Genomic DNA, 18,515 nt, shown 5'->3' with positions numbered 1-18,515 from the left:
GAGGTTTCAGGTCAAGGCTCGGGGTTCATGGTGCAGCCCGAGTGCTGGAGCAGGCCAGATGGGCCGAACAGCCTCCTGCTATCTCACCCACCCGTCCTTTTCTTTGCTTATTCATGTTCTGGGGCCACTCGTCACACGACCCTCCTCTCCTCTCCCCCCCCGACAGGACACGTACATGATGGGAGGTAGGGTGTGTGGAGGGAGGGAGTGTGGAGGGAGGGAGGGAGTGTGGAGGGAGGGAGGGAGTGTGGAGGGAGTGAGGGAGTGTGGAGGGAGGGAGGGAGTGTGGAGGGAGGGAGGGAGGGAGGGTGGAGGGAGTGTGGAGGGAGGGAGGGAGTGTGGAGGGAGGGAGGGAGTGTGGAGGGAGGGAGGGAGTGTGGAGGGAGTGTGGAGGGAGGGAGGGAGTGTGGAGGGAGGGAGTGTGGAGGGAGGGAGGGAGTGTGGAGGGAGGGAGGGAGTGTGGAGGGAGGGAGGGAGTGTGGAGGGAGGGAGGGAGTGTGGAGGGAGGGAGGGAGGGAGTGTGGAGGGAGTGTGGAGGGAGGGAGGGAGGGAGGGAGGGAGGGAGGGAGGGAGGGAGTGTGGAGGGAGGGAGGGAGGGAGTGTGGAGGGAGGGAGGGAGTGTGGAGGGAGTGTGGAGGGAGGGTGGAGGGAGTGTGGAGGGAGGGAGGGAGTGTGGAGGGAGGGAGGGAGGGAGTGTGGAGGGAGGGAGTGTGGAGGGAGGGAGGGTGGAGGGAGTGTGGAGGGAGGGAGTGTGGAGGGAGGGAGTGTGGAGGGAGGGAGTGTGGAGGGAGGGTGGAGGGAGGGTGGAGGGAGTGTGGAGGGAGGGAGTGTGGAGGGAGGGTGGAGGGAGGGAGGGTGGAGGGAGTGTGGAGGGAGGGAGTGTGGAGGGAGGGTGGAGGGAGGGAGGGTGGAGGGAGGGTGGAGGGAGGGAGTGTGGAGGGAGGGTGGAGGGAGGGAGGGTGGAGGGAGGGTGGAGGGAGGGAGGGTGGAGGGAGGGTGGAGGGAGGGAGGGTGGAGGGAGGGAGGGTGGAGGGAGGGTGGAGGGAGGGAGTGTGGAGGGAGGGTGGAGGGAGGGTGGAGGGAGGGAGGGTGGAGGGAGGGTGGAGGGAGGGAGGGTGGAGGGAGGGAGGGTGGAGGGAGGGTGGAGGGAGGGAGTGTGGAGGGAGGGTGGAGGGAGGGAGGGTGGAGGGAGGGAGGGTGGAGGGAGGGAGTGAGGGAGTGAGGGGAGGGGACGACAGACACAGGGGCCGAGCTGTGCCCCTCCTGCCCCGCGCGCTGACACTCACTGTGGGCCGCTCGCTGTGGGTCGGGGCCGGGCCGCGTTGTCCTGGTTACCGGGGCCCGCGTTGTCCTGGTTACCGGGGCCCGCGTTGTCCTGGTTACCGGGGCCCGCGCTCCTCGCGGCCGCTCGCTGTGGGCAGGGGTCGGGCCGCGTTGTCCTGGTTACCGGGGCCCGCGCTCCCCGCCGTCGCCGCCGCCGCTCCTCCTCCTCCTCCTCCTCCTCCTCCTCCGCGCTCGCAGCCTCGCCGGCAGCCGCTCTCCCTCCTCCCTCTATTTCTCCGTCTCGCTCTTTCTTTCTCTTTCACTTTCTTTCTCCCTCCCTCTCTCTCTCCCTCCCCCCCTCTCTCTCTCTCAGCGGCCGCCCCGCGACCTCCACCCGCCTCCCCTGGGCGCCGCCATCTTGACCCGGCCGCGCTGCACACTGCGCCTGCGCTAGCACCTCACCCCCTGCAGGGCGGCCCGGGCAACAGCAGCTCCGCGACATGTCCCATCCACACCCCACACCTCACCCCACCGACATGTCCCACCCACACCTCACCAACATGTCCCATCCACACCCCACACCCCACCAACATGTCCCATCCACACCCCACACCACCAACATGTCCCATCCACACCCCACACCCCACCAACATGTCCCATCCACACGCCACACCCCACCAACATGTCCCATCCACACCCCACCAACATGTCCCATCCACACCCCACACCCCACCAACATGTCCCATCCACACCCCACACCACCAACATGTCCCATCCACACCCCACCAACATGTCCCATCCACACCCCACACCACCAACATGTCCCATCCACACCCCACACCACCAACATGTCCCATCCACACCCCACCAACATGTCCCAACATGTCCCATCCACACCCCACACCCCACCAACATGTCCCATCCACACCCCACACCACCAACATGTCCCATCCACACCCCACCAACATGTCCCATCCACACCCCACACCACCAACATGTCCCATCCACACCCCACCAACATGTCCCATCCACACCCCACACCACCAACATGTCCCATCCACACCCCACACCACCAACATGTCCCATCCACACCCCACACCACCAACATGTTCCATCCACACCCCACCAACATGTCCCATCCACACCCCACACCACCAACATGTCCCATCCACACCCCACACCACCAACATGTCCCATCCACACCCCACCAACATGTCCCATCCACACCCCACCAACATGTCCCATCCACACCCCACACCACCAACATGTCCCATCCACACCCCACACCACCAACATGTTCCATCCACACCCCACCAACATGTCCCATCCACACTTGTCCCACCCACACCCCACCAACATGTCCCATCCACACCCACACCCCACCAACATGTCCCATCCACCCACCCACACCTCACCAACATGTCCCACCCACTTCACCCCACCTCACCAACATGTCCCATCCACACCCCACCAACATGTCCCACCCACACCTCACCAACATGTCCCATCCACACCCCATCAACATGTCCCACACCCACACCCCACCAACATGTCCCATCCACCACATCCCACCAACATGTCCCACCAACATGTCCCACCCACACCTCACCAACATGTCCCATCCACCACACCCCACCAACATGTCCCACTCACACCTCACCCCACCAACATGTCCCACCCACACCCCCACCAACATGTCCCATCCACACTAGTCCCACCAACATGTCCCACCCACTACACCCCACCTCACCGACATGTCCCACCCACACCCCACCAATATGTCCCATCCACACTAGTCCCACCAACATGTCCCATCCACACCCACACCCCACCAACATGTCCCATCCACACCCACACCCCACCAACATGTCCCATCCACACCCCACCAACATGTCCCATCCACCCACCCACACCTCACCAACATGTCCCACCCACTTCACCTCACCAACATGTCTCATCCACACCCCACCAACATGTCCCATCCACACCCCACCAACATGTCCCATCCACCACACCTCACCACCATGTCCCACCACCACACCTCACCAACTGCAGATGCTCTTTATCGGCAGCACGGTGGCGCAGCGGTAGATTTGCTGCCTCACAGCGCCAGAGACCCAGGTTCAATCCTGAATACGGGTGCTGTCTATGTGGAGTTTGTACATTCTCCCTATGACAACGGTGGCTTCCTCTGGGTACTCCAGTTTCCTCCCACATTCCAAAGACAGATGTTTGGAGATTAATTGGTTTTGGTAAAAATGGTAAATTGTCCTTAGAGTGCATGTGTAGGATAGTGGACAGGGATTGCTGGTTGGCGCAGACTTGGTGCGCCGAAGCGTCTATTTCCGCACTATATGTCTCAACGCGAAAAATGCTGGTTTATACCAAATAAAACACAAAATGCTGGAGTAACAACAGCAGGCAGCATCTCCGAAGAAAATAGGGCATAATCTTAGAAGGGAGATGAGGAGGAATTTCTTCAGTAAATCTGTGGAATTCATTGCCCCAGAAGGCGGTGGAGGCCAAGTCAATGGATATTTTTAAGGCAGAGATTGACAGATTCTTGATTAGTACGGGTGTCAGGAGTTATGGGGAGAAGGCAGGAGAATGGGGTTAAGAGGAAACGATATCACATGCTGGAGTAACTCAGCGGGTCAGGTAGCATCTCAAGAGAGAAGGAACCCTTCTTCAGACTGAAAGATTGGTCAAACTGAAAGATAGAGGAAAAGGTAGATCAGCCATGATTGAATGGCGGAGCAGACTTGATGGGCCGAATTGCCTAATTCTGCTCCTATCACTTATGAACATTAACTTTTGCCTCCTGCACTTCAAGATAAAAAAAACCAGCCTACCCTCATAACGGAAACACACCAAATAATGTAACGTCTCCTGTGCACCCTCTCCACTTCTAACACGTCCTTCCTGCAGCGCCCATGTTTAACTCTTCTTCTTCTTAGGCCCCCTCGGTCATGGCTGACCATGGGTGACCATGATTAACTGCAAGAGCTGGTTTGTTGCGGAAAGATAATGCAACATACTTCATGAGAGGCGAGAAGAGACAAAAAATAACACAGGTGGCAGAGTAGCTGCCCGACACCACCAGAGACCCGGGTTCGATCCTGACTACGGGTGCTGTCCGTACGGAATTTGTCGGTGCTCCCTGTGACCACATGGGTTTTCTCCTCCCACACTCCAAAGATGTGCGGGTTTATTAAGTTAACCGGCTTCTGTCCCTAGTATATGTAGGATGCGAAACTGGGATATCATAGAATGGGCCAGTTAGTTTCGTTTATTGTCACGTGTACTGAAGTAAAGTGAAAAGCTTTTAGCTGGTAGGCCGAAGGGCCTGTTTCCATGCTGTATTTCTAAACTCGAAATTTTAAATCTAAGTCAACACAAAATGCAAAAGGGACCAGAGATTTTGTCAAAGGTACACATCACGGAACACAGTGGTTTTCTAGGAAAGAAATCTTTCCATAAAGTGCAGGTCTTATTTACCTATACATCTATATCCTAATCTCTCGTTTGTTTGTTTGTTTGTTCCAGAACTACATCCAAATCGGTACAAGGTCGTGCAACAATTTTAGGCCCACCTGACTCACTGTCATCTCTTTGGTGCTAATGGAAGAAGTTGCATTGAAATCGGTGTTATATTTTTTAAGTTATTCACATTTTAAAGTTTAAATCTATCTCCTAGGGGGGGAGGGGGTGGAGGGGGGGAGCAGGGGGGGAGGGGGAGGGGGAGAGGGGGGAGGAGGGGAGGAGAGGGTGCTGCACCAATGCAGGAGAGGTTTGGGCCCCACGGGTCCAGTTGGTCTAGTTTATGTTTAAAAAGACACAAATTCCTGATGTGATTTAGCAGGTCAGGCAGTATCCCAGGAAAACATGGATAGTCGGCATTACTGGATGGGACCCTCCTTTGCACTGATTGCAGAGCAGGGCAGGGGAGGGGAGGGGAGAAAGCTGGAAGAGAGATGGGGCAGGAAAAAAAAACATAACAATAAGGAACTGTGGATGCTGATGTGCACAAAAAAAATAGACACCAGACTGATTGTAGAGGGAACAAAAATGGAAGCAATGAAAAAAATCAAGGCAAATCAGGGCCGGCAAGATGACCTCAGGTAAGGAGGTTCCCTGATAGCCTGGCTGTTGACTAGAGACGGGTGTGAGCCCAAGAGGGATAGATAATTGGGAATGGTGGCACTGGTTAATGGACATTTAATGGAGGAAGAGAGGGGGGGGGGGGAAGAGGGGAGGGAAAGAGGAAGGGGAGGGTGGAGGGGCAGCTCAATGTCTGGCAGATAACAGGTAATACTGAGGGCAGAATCTCAGCATTGCAGCACATCAGTCCCAGAGGGAAAGTCCAACGTCCGCAAAGGGGTAGATGTAGGGGTTGCCAACTTCCTCCACTCCCAAATAAGGGACAAAAGGTGACGTCGCCACCCCGCACGTGACCTCACCCAGCCAGCGGCTACGAGCTCCCGCTCCACCAATGGGCGGCCGCCCAGGCCGGGAGGCAGGTTGCTTTGCAACCTCTGTTAGACGGCGCCCGGGCCTACCCTGTCCAGGCCTTCAGCGGCCCCCGGGCTACAGTGTCCGGGCCTACAATGTCCGGGCCTAACCTGTCCAGGCCTTCAGCGGCCCCCGGGTTACAGTGTCCGGCCCACAGTGTCCGGGCCTACCCTGTCCGGGCCTTCAGCAGCCCCCGGGCTACAGTGTCCGGGCCTACAGTGTCCAGGCCTACAGCCCCCCCACGGGCCCAATACGAGATAAGGGCGATCCCCTACGGGACAAACCAATTTAGTCCAACATACGGGATGTCCCCGCTAATTCGGGACAACTGGCAACCCAAGGTAGATGCCCGATACGGAGGGGAACAAGCTGTTCCCGAGTCTGGTGGTGCGCGCTTTCAAGCTTCTGTACCTTCTGCCGGATGGGAGAGGCGGGGGAGAAGGAGGAGGAGTAACCGGGATGGGACATGTCTTTGATGATGTCGGCTGCTTTCCCGAGGCAGCGTGAAGTGTAGATGGAGTCGATGGTGGGGAGTCCGGACTGTGTGACGGACTGGGCTACACCCACAACTCTCTGCAGTTTTTTGCGAGATCACCCTGCCTGATCGCAGTGCCCGACTGCAACGGACCAACAAGGCGATCACTGGGATAGGAAAATGTGACTAGGCTGCAAGCAGGGGAATTGACGGGAGAGATCAGGGACTTCCCCACAGCTGGCCCAGAGCCCAGCCCTGACTCACTCTGGCCACACACCTCAGCCGGGCCAAGAGCAGCCTGGAAAATCCACAAGGAAAAGCTGTCAACAAGTGAAAGATTATAGAAACATGGAAAATAGGTGCAGGAGGAGGCCATGTGGCCCTTCGAGCCAGCGCCGCCATTCATTTTGATCATGGCTGATCATCCACAATCAGTAACCCGTGCCTGCCTTCTCCCCATAATCCCTTGATTCCACTAGCCCCCTAGAGCTCTATCTAACTCTCTCTTTTAAATTCATCCTGTGAATCGGCCTCCACTGCCCTCTGTGGCAGAGAATTCCACAAATTCACAACTCTCTGAAATGTTTCTTCTCACCTCAGTTTTAAATGACCTCCCCTTTATTCTTAGACTGTGTCCCCTGGTTCTGGACTCCCCCAACATTGGGAACATTTTTCCCGCATCGAGCTTGTCTAGTCCCTTTATGATTCTGCCTCAGAAGGCAGTGGAGGCCAATTCTCTGAATGCATTCAAGAGAGAACTAGATAGAGCTCTTAAGGATAGCGGAGTCAGGGGGTATGGGGAGAAGGCAGGAACGGGGTACTGATTGAGAATGATCAGCCATAATCAAATTGAATGGTGGTGCTGGCTCAAAGGGCCAAATGGCCTACTCCTGCACCTATTGTCTATTTTATAGGTCTCTATAAGATCCCCTCTCATCCTTCTAAACTCCAGTGAATACAAGCCCAGTCTTTCCAATTATGGAGCAGGTGCAGGAAGGAACTGCAGATGCTGGTTTACACCATTGACACAAAACGCTGGAGTAACTCAGAGGGACAGGCAGAGAAGGAGTGGGTGACGTTTCGAGTGGCGAACCCTTCTCCAGTCTGAAGAAGGGCCTCAACCCAAATCCTCACCCATTCCTTCTCTCCAGCGATGCTGTCTGTCCCGCTGAGTGACTCCAGCTTTTTGTGTCTATCTAAAGAATATGAAGCAGATGGGTTAAAGATCATTGAGAAAGGTTGGTGGTGAGGGTCGAGACCCAGTGTGTGGCCGTAGGCGGGAAAGGTTTAGAGGGATACGGGCCAAACGCAGGTAGATGGGGCATGTTGGTCGGTGTGGGCAAGTTGGGCCGAAGGGCCCGTTTCCACGCTGTATGACTGTGGATGTTAATAAGGAGAGAAGAGGAGAATTTCTATTCGAATAGAAACAGGCCCTTCGGCCCACCTAGTCCATGCCAACCACGTCGGCCCATGTGGGCTAGTCCAATTTGCCTGAATTTAGCCCGTATTCATCTCAGCCCTTCCTATCCATATACACCGATCAGCCAAAACATTATGACCACTGACAGGCGAAGTGAATAACATTGATTATCTTGTTACAATGGCACCTGTCAAGGGGTGGGATGTATTCGGCAGCAAGTGAACAGTCAGTTCTTGAAGTTGATGTGTTGGCTGCAGGAGAAATGGGCAGGAGTAAAGACCTGAGCGACTTTGACAAGGGCCAAATTGTTATGGCCAGACGACTGGGTCTGAAACGGCATCTCTGAAACGGCAAGGCTTGTGGGGTGCTCCTGGTCAGCAGTGGTGAGTACCTACCAACAGTGGTCCGTGGAGGGACAAACCACAAACCGGCGACAGACAGGGTGTTGGGCGCCCAAGGCTCATCGATGCGCGAGGGCAACGAAGGCTATCCCGTCTGGTCCGAACCGACAGAAGGCCGACTGTGGCACAAGTCACAGAAAATGTTAATGGTGGTCACGGGAGGAATGTGTCACAATACACAGTGCATCGCACCCTGCTGCGTATGGGGCTGCACGCGGAGGACCAACAGCATGTTAGGCAGGCGGTCATAATGTTTTGGCTCATCAGGTCAAAATGTTGTACCTGTCCAAATGTCTTTTGAAAGTCATAACTCTATAGCTTCCTCTAGTAATCAGCCTGGTAATTAATTGTGTAGGAAGGAACTGCAGATGCTAATTTACACCGAAGATAGACACAAAATGCTGGAGCAACCAGTGGTAATTAATTGAGTTTTTTTAGAGACGAGGAACTGCAGATGCTGGAATCTTCAGCCAAACACAAAGAGCTGGAGGAACTGAGCGGGTCAGGAAGCACCTGTGGAGGGAACGGACAGACGACGGGATGGCCGATTTGGGTTAGGACACTTCTTCGGACTGATTGGAGGAGGGGGAGAAAGACGGAAAGGAGAGGAGGGGGCAGAACAAAACATGGCGAGAGATAGGTGGATACAGATGAGGAGGGGGGAGGGAGGGTTGACAGGAAAAGGGGAGGGGGGGGGGGGTAAAAATCCCAGAGATGAAAGGGAGACAAAAGAATGTAAAATAAAGAGAGAAGAGAAATCAAATGTAAAGCTGGAGGGAGATAAGGAGGATTTTTTTCAGTTAGCGGGTGGTGAATCTGTGGAATCTGTGGAGCACAAGATTGTGGTTATTATTAAGTGGGAGATTGATAGGTTCTTGATTGGGAAGAGGGTCAATGGTTATGGGGAGAAGGCAAAAGAATCAGGTTTAGAGGGGAAGATAGATCAGCCATGATAGAATGGCGTAGACCTGATGGACTGAAGGGCCTAATTCTGTTCCTGGAGGTAGAAGGGGACAGGGGAGCGATAGTCGGGAGAGAGGAGTGCACTGGGTGGGTGGGTATACTACTTAAACATGGAGAGTTTAAGGGCGGCACGGTGGCGCAGCGGTAGAGTTGCTGCCTTACAGCGCTTGCAGCACCGGAGACCCGGGTTCCAACCCGTCTGTTTCTGGAGTTTGTACGTTCTCCCCGTGACCTGCGTGGGTTTTCTCCGAGATCTTCGGTTTCCTCCCGCACTCCAAAGACGTACAGGTTTGCAGGTTAATTGGGTTGGGTGCAAATTGTTCCTACTACATGTAGGATAGTGTTAGTGTGCGGGGATCGCTGGTCGGCGCGGACTCGTTGGGCCGAAGGGCCTGTTTCCGTGCTGTATCTCTAAACTAAACTAAAAAAAACTTTGATGTTCATATTGTCGGCTTGTAAGCTACTTGAGCAAAACACGAGGGGATTTCTTTCATTTCCCCTCTCCCCTCTCCCTCCCCCCTCTCCCTCCCCCCCTCTCCCTCCCCCCCTCTCCCCTCCCCCTCTCCCTCCTCCCTCCCTCTCCCCTCTCCCTCTCCCCCTCCCCCTACCCCACTCTCATTTGCTATGAATTGGCCCAGTTTACAAAAAAACAGTGTCTGTCATATCCACAATTGTAAACTGTTTTTCTCCCAAAGATTTTGGCTTAAACATCCCCTGTTTTCTCCCTGCCTTCAGCCAGAAGGTTTCCAGTATCTATTACCTCATTTCCAGTACCTCCTGCTAAACTTTGATTCCACTTTACCCCAGCCAGATTCATTATCTTCCCAATGGCTCTTAACTCAACACCGATCAGCCAAAACATTTTGACCTGATGAGCCAAAACATTATGCCCACCTGCCTAATATGCTGTTGGTCCTCCGTGTGCAGCCCCATACGCAGCAGGGTGCGATGCACTGTGTATTGTGACACATTCCTCCCGTAACCACCATTATCTTTTTCTGTGACTTGTGCCACAGTCGACCTTCTGTCGGTTCGGACCAGACGGGATAGCCTTCGTTGCCCTCGTGCATCGATGAGCCTTGGGCGCACAACACCCTGTCTGTCGCCGGTTTGTGGTTTGTCCCTCCTCGGACCACTATCGGTAGGTACTCACCACTGCTGACCGGGAGCACCCCACAAGCCTTGCCGTTTCAGAGATGCTCTGACCCAGTCGTCTGGCCATAACAATTTGGCCCTTGTCAAAGTCGCTCAGGTCTTTATTCCTGCCCATTTCTCCTGCATCCATCACATCAACTTCAAGAACTGACTGTTCACTTGCTGCCTAATATATCCCACCCCTTGACAGGTGCCATTGTAACAAGATAATCAATGTTATTCACTTCGCCTGTCAGTGGTCATAATGTTTTGGCTGATCGGTGTAAACCCTCTCCCTCTGCACTACACCAATGCCAAGCTCCCAGTCCATTTGACATTTTAAATTAAGATACATGATATTTTAAATTAAAAAATATCAAAAGCAGGCATAGTAAGTGTAAGTAAGTGTGTGGTAACTGCATGGTGCACCTGGTCATGCACGTTGCATGTACGGGCGCAGTCAGAACAGAAATAAACTGGAGCTCCCTGCATTTATTGCGTGCATGCTCCATGCAACTCCCCCCAGCAGCCAGGAGTGAGATATATTAGGCAGCAAGCGAACAGTCAGTTCTTGATGTGTTGGATGCAGGAGAAATGGGCAGGAGTAAAGACCTGACAAGGGCCAAATTGTTATGGCCAGACGACTGGGTCAGAGCATCTCTGAAACGGCAAGGCTTGTGGGGTGCAGCAGTGGTGAGTACCTACCGACAGTGGTCCGAGGAGGGACAAACCACAAACCGGCGACAGACAGGGTGTTGGGCGCCCAAGGCTCATCGATGCGCGAGGGCAACGAAGGCTATCGCGTCTGGTCCGAACCGACAGAAGGTCGACTGTGGCACAAGTCACAGAAAATGTTAATGGTGGTCACGGGAGGAATGTGTCGCAATACACAGTGCATTGCACCCTGCTGCGTATGGGGCTGCACATGGAGGACCAACAGAATATTAGGCAGGCGGTCATAATGTTTTGGCTCATCAGGTCATAATGTTTTGGCTGATTGGTGTAAACTGTCACTGCATCTAGAGCCTATATGTCACTGCATCTAGAGCAATAAGATTTTAATTAATTATATGCAATAACAACGAATTTCACTGTTTTTCCGTACAAGTGACAATAAAGTACCATTGAACCATTAATTGAGTGAAACGTACGGCATGGAAACAGGCCCTTTGGCCCATCGAGTCCACACCAACCATCAATCACCCATTCACACTAGTTCTATGGTATCCCACATTGGTGTCCATTCCCTACATTCCAGGGGCAATTAACAGAGGGCCAATTAACCTACAAACCCGCACATCTTGTGTGCAGTCTTGGTCCCCTAATTTGAGGAAGAACGTCCTTGCTATTGAGGGAGTGCAGCGTAGGTTCACCAGGTTAATCCACAGGATGGCGGGACTGTCATATGAGGAAAGATTGGAAAGACTGGGCTTGTATTCACTGGAGTTGAGAAGGATGGGAGGGGATCTTATGGAAACGTATAAAATTCTAAAAGGACTGGACAAGCAGGTGAATGGGGTTGAGAGGATAAAGACAGATCAGCTATGATTGAACAGGGCAGATTGAAAGGTCAAATGGCCTAATTCTGCTTCTGTGTCTTATGGACACAATTGGTGTGTGGGGGGGGGGAGGGGGGGAGGGGGAAGGGGGGGAGGGGGAAGGGGGGGGGGGAGGGAGGAGGGGGGATGGGGGAGGGAAGAGACTCCTAGTCAAGGCTCACTATCCAAGCTGACGACAGGCACATCAAATCGAAGATGTGGACGGGGCTGAATTTTCAGGCGTTGCGGTGCACAATTCAACACCCTTTTGGAGAAAAGAAGAATTATTTGAGGGGGGGAGAATATCAAAGGCCTCTGCTGCGAATCTGACCGCACATCACCGTCAATCACAAAGACAGCCATTCACCTGTGAAGATGAGACACAAAACGCTGGAGTAACTCAGCAGGACAGGCGGCATCTCTGGAGAGAAAGAACGGGTGACGTTTCCACCCAAAACGTCACCCATTGCTTCCCTCCAGAGATGCTGCCTGTCCCGCTGAGTTACTCCAGCGTTTTGTGTCTATCTTCGATTTAAACCAGCATCTGCAGTACCTTCCTACACAACTCATCTATGAACGTACCAGGCAGACATGTCTGCCAGAAAACGCACAGCCTGCTTCTCATTTCAGTTATGTAGCCCCTCTCTCTACAAAATGCAATCTCCCAAGCCGTTAGAACAAATGAAAAGTATGAATTAGTTAAATTGGACATCGGCAGCATTGCACTAAAGACTGCACCATCACCGTGCAGATGTGACCTGGTCACAAGCAAATGCATCAAAATGCACATTGAATTATAAACATGTCTTAAAATATACGTCAGCACACAGGCATGGAAAATTAAAAATAATTTCTTGGTAATTCAAAATAACTTCCTTGTTAGAGAAGACAAATGCATGCAAATTAGACTAGAATTATTTATTTTTTTGAAATATAAATCTTGCATTTTCATTTAGAGAAAGTTTCTGCAGTTATGTCAAGAGAGTCAAGAGAGTTTTATTGTCAAGTGTCCCAGAAAGAACAATGAAATTCTTACTTGCTGCAACACAACAGAACATGTACACATATGTACACAACAGAATATGTACACATAACCCTAAACACAATAAACAAGAGAAAAGTTCAGTGTGTATATATATACATACTCACATATATATTTACACACATATATATATCAACACACACACATATATATATATATGTCTGAAGAAGGGTCTCGACCCGAAACGTCACCCATTCCTTCTCTCCCGAGATGCTGCCTGACCTGCTGAGTTACTCCAGCATTTTGTGAATAAATCGATTTGTACCAGCATCTGCAGTTATTTTCTTATATATATATATACATACACACACACACATCTATATATATACACACGCACACATATATGTATATACACACACGCACACATATATGTATACACATAGAAACATAGAAAATAGGTGCAGGAGTAGGCCATTCGGCCCTTCGAGCCTGCACCGCCATTCAATATGATCATGGCTGATCATCCAACTCAGTATCCCGTACCTGCCTTCTCTCCATACCCCCTGATCCCTTTAGCCACAAGGGCCACATCTAACTATCTCTTAAATATAGCCAATGAACTGGCCTCAACTACCTTCTGTGGCAGAGAATTCCACAGATTCACCACTCTCTGTGTGAAAAAAAACGTTCTCATCTCGGTCCTAAAAGACTTCCCCCTTATCCTTAAACTGTGACCCCTTGTTCTGGACTTCCCCAACATCGGGAACAATCTTCCTGCATCTAGCCTGTCCAACCCCTTAAGAATTTTGTAAGTTTCTATACACACATATATACACACGCATATATATAGACACACGCATATATATATAGACACACACACATACAGAGGACACACACACATATATATATATATATATATAGTCTGAAGAGGGGCCCCGACCCAAAACGTCACCCATTCCCTCTCTCCAGAGATGCTGCCTGACCCGCTGAGTTACCTTCGATTTGTACCAGCATCTGCAGTTATTTTCCTACACTATAGACAAACAAACATATATATATATAGACACATATATAGACACATATAAATAGACACATATACGCACACACATATATAGATATAGACACACACATATATAGACACATATATAGATATAGACACACACATATAGACATATATGTATGCACACATATATAGACACACACACACATATATATATATATATATAGACACATATATATATATGTGCATAGACAGATATAAATAGACACATATATACACACACACATATATATATATAGACACACATATATATAGACACGTACACATATAGACACATATATACACACACACATATCGACACACACACATATATATATATATATAGACACACACATATATATATATAGACACATATATATACAGACACACATATATATATATATATAGATATATAGACACACACGCACACATATTGTAAATTGTAAAAATTTACATATATATACACACATACATATATATATATATATATACACATACTCAAAAGACAGGTGGTGTGAAGGGTTGTGATGTTTGTTACTGTTACCTGCGCAATGCTTTAGCAGCAGTGTCCGTGAGTGGGGACCGCTCCGCAGTGGGATACATCTGCACACTGCAGCCTAGCTTTATATGTGTGTGTGTGTGAGCACAGGCGAACGTGCTGGTCGTGGGGAGGGAGGGGGAGGGGCGGACGGTCGCGCCGGGCAATGGCGCGATGGGAAGTGCGGGCGCGGACCAATGGGCGGCGGGCTGGGTGGCGCCGCTGACTTTGTGAATGGGCCGGGCATAGTGTGAGCGGGACCGTCATCTGGTGAGAGGGCCCCGACGGCCAATCAGCGGCCTGCCCCCCCCACCCCTCCCTCCCCCGGCCCGGAGCCCAGGCGCTCCGTGTGCCAGCCGTCGCCCCTGGAAACGGGCGTCATGGCAACGAGAAGAGGCCTACGGAAGAAAGCATCCCTTACCAATCCAACTCAAACCCCAAACCAAACTAACCCCCACCAATAGACAATAGACAATAGGTGCAGGAGGAGGCCATTCAGCCCTTCGAGCCTGTACGCACCGCCATTCAATGTGATCATGGCTGATCATTCTCAATCAGTACCCCGTTCCTGCCTTCTCCCCCATACCCCCTGACTCCTCTATCCTTAAGAGCTCTATCCAGCTCTCTCTTGAATGCATTCAGAGAATTGGCCTCCACTGCCCTCTGAGGCAGAGAATTCCACAGATTCACAACTCTCTGACTGAAAAAGTTTTCCCTCATCTCAGTTCTAAATGGCCTACCCCTTATTCTTAAACTGTGGCCAAACCCAACTCCAACCCAAAGGACTATCGAAGATAGACACAAAATACTGGAGTAACTCAGCAGGACAGGCAGCATTTCTGGAGAGAAGGAATGGTTGACGTTTCGGGTCATGACCCTTTTTCAGATTCAGAAGGGCTATAGCAAAGACTGACTTACATTGCGGATTAAATAATAACATTCTCTCGTTTCCCTTTCCCGTGAGTTTCGGCCTGTGGAAGGGTCTCGACCCGAAACGTCACCCATTCCTTCTCTCCAGAGATACTGTTCCAGAGATGAGTTACTCCAGCATTTTGTGTCTATCTGTCTATCATCGGTTTAAACCAGCATCTGCAGCTCCTTCCTACACATTTTTCTCACGCTCAGTCTTTGACTGAACTGAAGCTTTGCACTGTACCTCGGTGCAGTGCAAAGCTTAATAAACTGAAGGGTCTCGACCCACCTCTTCTCCTGACCCGACTTCCCCCTAATCCTTAAACTGTGACCCCTTGTTCTGGACTTCCCCAACATCGGGAACAATCTTCCTGCATCTAGCCTGTCCAACCCCTTAAGAATTTTGTAAGTTTTTATAAGATCCCCCCTCAATCTTCTAAATTCCAGCGAGTACAAGCCGAGTCTATCCAGTCTTTCTTCATATGAAAGTCCTGCCATCCCAGGAATCAATCTGGTGAACCTTCTCTGTACTCCCTCTATGGCAATTGGATGAGGTGAGATATGTTACTGGGGATGATGCCATGAGTCTCTTTGTAGACAGTACATAAGCGGGCTTTGGTGCGTCTTGACTCCAGCGACTCCCAGCCAAGGCGATTTAACATATCGGAGACGCCTGACTGTCTTGAGTTGTCGTCACAAACAAACCGTGCTGGTCGCCTCTGAACCTTGTCAAGGGTGTCAATGTTATTTTTCTGGTAAGGGTCCCATATTGTCTGGCAATATTCCAACAGTGGGCGGACAAGTGTTTTGTGCGCTGCCTCCATTGTTGCTTTGTCACAACTGGATTAATTTCTCCGGAGAAGGCACAAAGTTCTGTTTGCCTTTGTGGCAATCTGGTGTATGTGTCTGAGGTTAATGCATGCAGTTTTGGTCATCACACGATACGAAGGATGTGATCGATTTACAGATTTTATCCATGCTGGTCAAAGTGCAGAACTGAGCATAACATAATGTGCTGAAGGAATTCAGCGGGTCAGGCAGCATCTGTAATGGAATAGGTCTGTCCATTCAACTCAGTTCCTCCAGCACTTTGTACTTTGCTCAATATTCTAGCACCTGCAGTTTCTTGCATCTTCAAGTGCAGAACTGAGTCCGTCTCATTTGCCTGTATTTGGCCTCTGTTCCTCGACACTATTCCATCCTATCACCAACTAGAGAGCAGTCCTGACCTACTGTCTACCGAATTGGAGACCCTTGGACAATCTTTAATTGGATATTATTGGACTTTATCGCTCATAATGTTATTCCCTTTATCCTGTATCTGCTCAGGAGGGACAGATTGATTGTAATTATGTACAGTCCTTCCACTGACGGGATATCACTCAGCAAAAAGCTTTCCACTGTACCTCGGTGCATGTGACAATCTATATACTAAAACTCTCGTTTGTTTGTTTGTTTGTTCCTGAACTACAGCCAAAACGGTACACGATAGCACGACAATTTTAGGCCCATCTTACTCACCGTCGTTCCTTTGGTGCTAATGGAATTGAAATCGTTATATTTTTAGTATTATTCACATTTTAAAGTTTAAATCTATCTCCAAGGGAGGGAGGGAGGAAGGGGGGGGGGGGGGGGAGAGGGAGGATAAGGGGGTTGAGGGGGAATGGAGTGGGGGGGAGGGGTGAGGCAGGGGGGAGAGGGTGCTGCACCATTGCAGGCGAGGTTTGGGCCCAACGGGTCCACTTGATCTAGTAATAAACTAAACTAATCTAAACCGATCCAAGTATCTTTTAAATGTTATTATAGTACCTGCCTCTCCCATTTTCTCTGGGTGCTTATTCCATATACCCTCCACCCTCTGTGTGGATAAAGTTGCCCTTCGAGTCCCTTTAAAATGTTTCCCATTTCACTCTGAAGTTCTGTTCTTCTAACTTTAGTCTGGTGTGATAGCCGTGGAGAGGTGCAGAGGGGATTCACCAGGATGTTTCGATTATGAGGAGAGCCTGGGGAGCCTGGGTCTGTTCTCCTTGGCAGCCTCGCCTACAGTCTGTCCGTCCTTTTCGGACTTTTTTGTTATCTTTGGTGAGTTTTAAAAGTCTGTGTTACTGTTCTCTGGTTTGTTTTATGTGGGGGGTGGGGGGGGTCGGCGGTCGGGGGAAACATTTTTTCAATCTCTTACCTTGCCGGAGATGCGATTGTTTTGCGGATCGTATCTCCGGTCGCTCTGCGGCCTAACATCGTGGAGCTGGCGGCCTTGCCCGGGACTGACTTTGAGCCCCACCGCGGGGCCGTGGACTTGCCATCTGAGCGTGCGATCCCTTGCCTGGGATCGACGCTCCAACCGCGGCCTGCGGACTTCAACATCGAGTAGCTCGCAGTCTCGGGTTGAGACCGGTCGGGAAGCTCCAAAAGCTGCACGAGGTTCGACAAGCCGCGACCCGGGGTAGATCGCCTGCCGTGGGGGTGCTGAAATTCCCCCCCCCCCCCCGATACAGCATGATCGCCCCGACGAGGAAGGCCACCGCCGGCTACGGGAGTCAAGATCGTCCCGTCAACGGAAGGTTCGAGGCCCCCGACCGCTGGAGACAAAGAAGGGAGAGACTGAAGTTTTTTTTTCGCCTTCCATCACAGTGAGGAATGTGGAGGAGTCACTGTGGTGGATGTTCATGTTAACATGTATTTTGTGTGTCCTGTTGCTTTTAATTGTTATGATTGTGCGGCAGATGAAGTTCCTCGTATGTTGCTTGGTTGATACTTGGCTGATAAAGTATGACTGTGATTGTGATTGATTGAAGAGGAAGGCAAGGGGGAACATGATTGAGGTATGTAAAATTGTGTGGGGGGTATAAATGGGACAGACTGCAGGAAACTTTTCCCCATTGAGGTCGATAGAAACAAGAGGACTGGTCGAGGGTAAGAGGGAAAAGACTCAAAAGGTGATCTTCACCCAGAGAGGGGCGAGTAACTGTATGAAGCTCAATAAAAATCATGAGCGGACTAGATAGGGTGAATGCACAGTCCTTTTTTCCCGAGGAGGAGCATCAAGACCCAGATGGCATCGGTTTAAGGTGAGAGGGGCAAGATTTAATGTGAACCCGAGGGGCGACCTTTTCACTCGGAGGGTGATCGGTACATGGAATGAACTGCTAGTGGAAGTTGTTGAGGCAGGATGAGTAACAACATACAAAAAAGATTGCCTGATAACAACTGAGAAGAAACTGTCCCTGAATCTGGAGGTGTGCGTTTTCACACTTCTGTACCTCTTGCTTGATGGGAGAGGGGGGAAGAGGGAGTGACCGGGTGAGACTGGTCCTTGATTATGCTGCTGGCCTTGCCTA

At 51.1% G+C, this 18,515-nt stretch overlaps 1 protein-coding gene across 2 annotated transcripts in view; it reads right to left on the bottom strand.

Annotated features, from left to right (window-relative positions):
* Positions 1 to 14,347, bottom strand: part of hmgcs1 (3-hydroxy-3-methylglutaryl-CoA synthase 1 (soluble)) — a 70,721-nt gene extending 56,374 nt beyond the window's left edge. The window contains exon 1 of one of the 2 annotated variants that reach the window (XM_078431228.1): positions 14,272 to 14,347. In XM_078431228.1, the coding sequence (XP_078287354.1) occupies positions 14,272 to 14,330 (59 nt within the window). In that variant the 5' untranslated portion in view covers positions 14,331 to 14,347. Of the gene's footprint in view, positions 1 to 1,286; positions 1,500 to 14,271 lie in introns of those variants that run through there. The other variant, XM_078431229.1, reaches the window with a different exon arrangement.
* Between the last annotated feature and the right edge of the window lie 4,168 nt (positions 14,348 to 18,515).

Source organism: Rhinoraja longicauda, chromosome 3 (genome assembly GCF_053455715.1).
Source record: "Rhinoraja longicauda isolate Sanriku21f chromosome 3, sRhiLon1.1, whole genome shotgun sequence".
NCBI lineage: Eukaryota > Metazoa > Chordata > Chondrichthyes > Rajiformes > Arhynchobatidae > Rhinoraja > Rhinoraja longicauda.
Note: the sequence above shows the minus strand (reverse complement) of the source record. Positions and strands in the feature narration are given on the sequence as shown.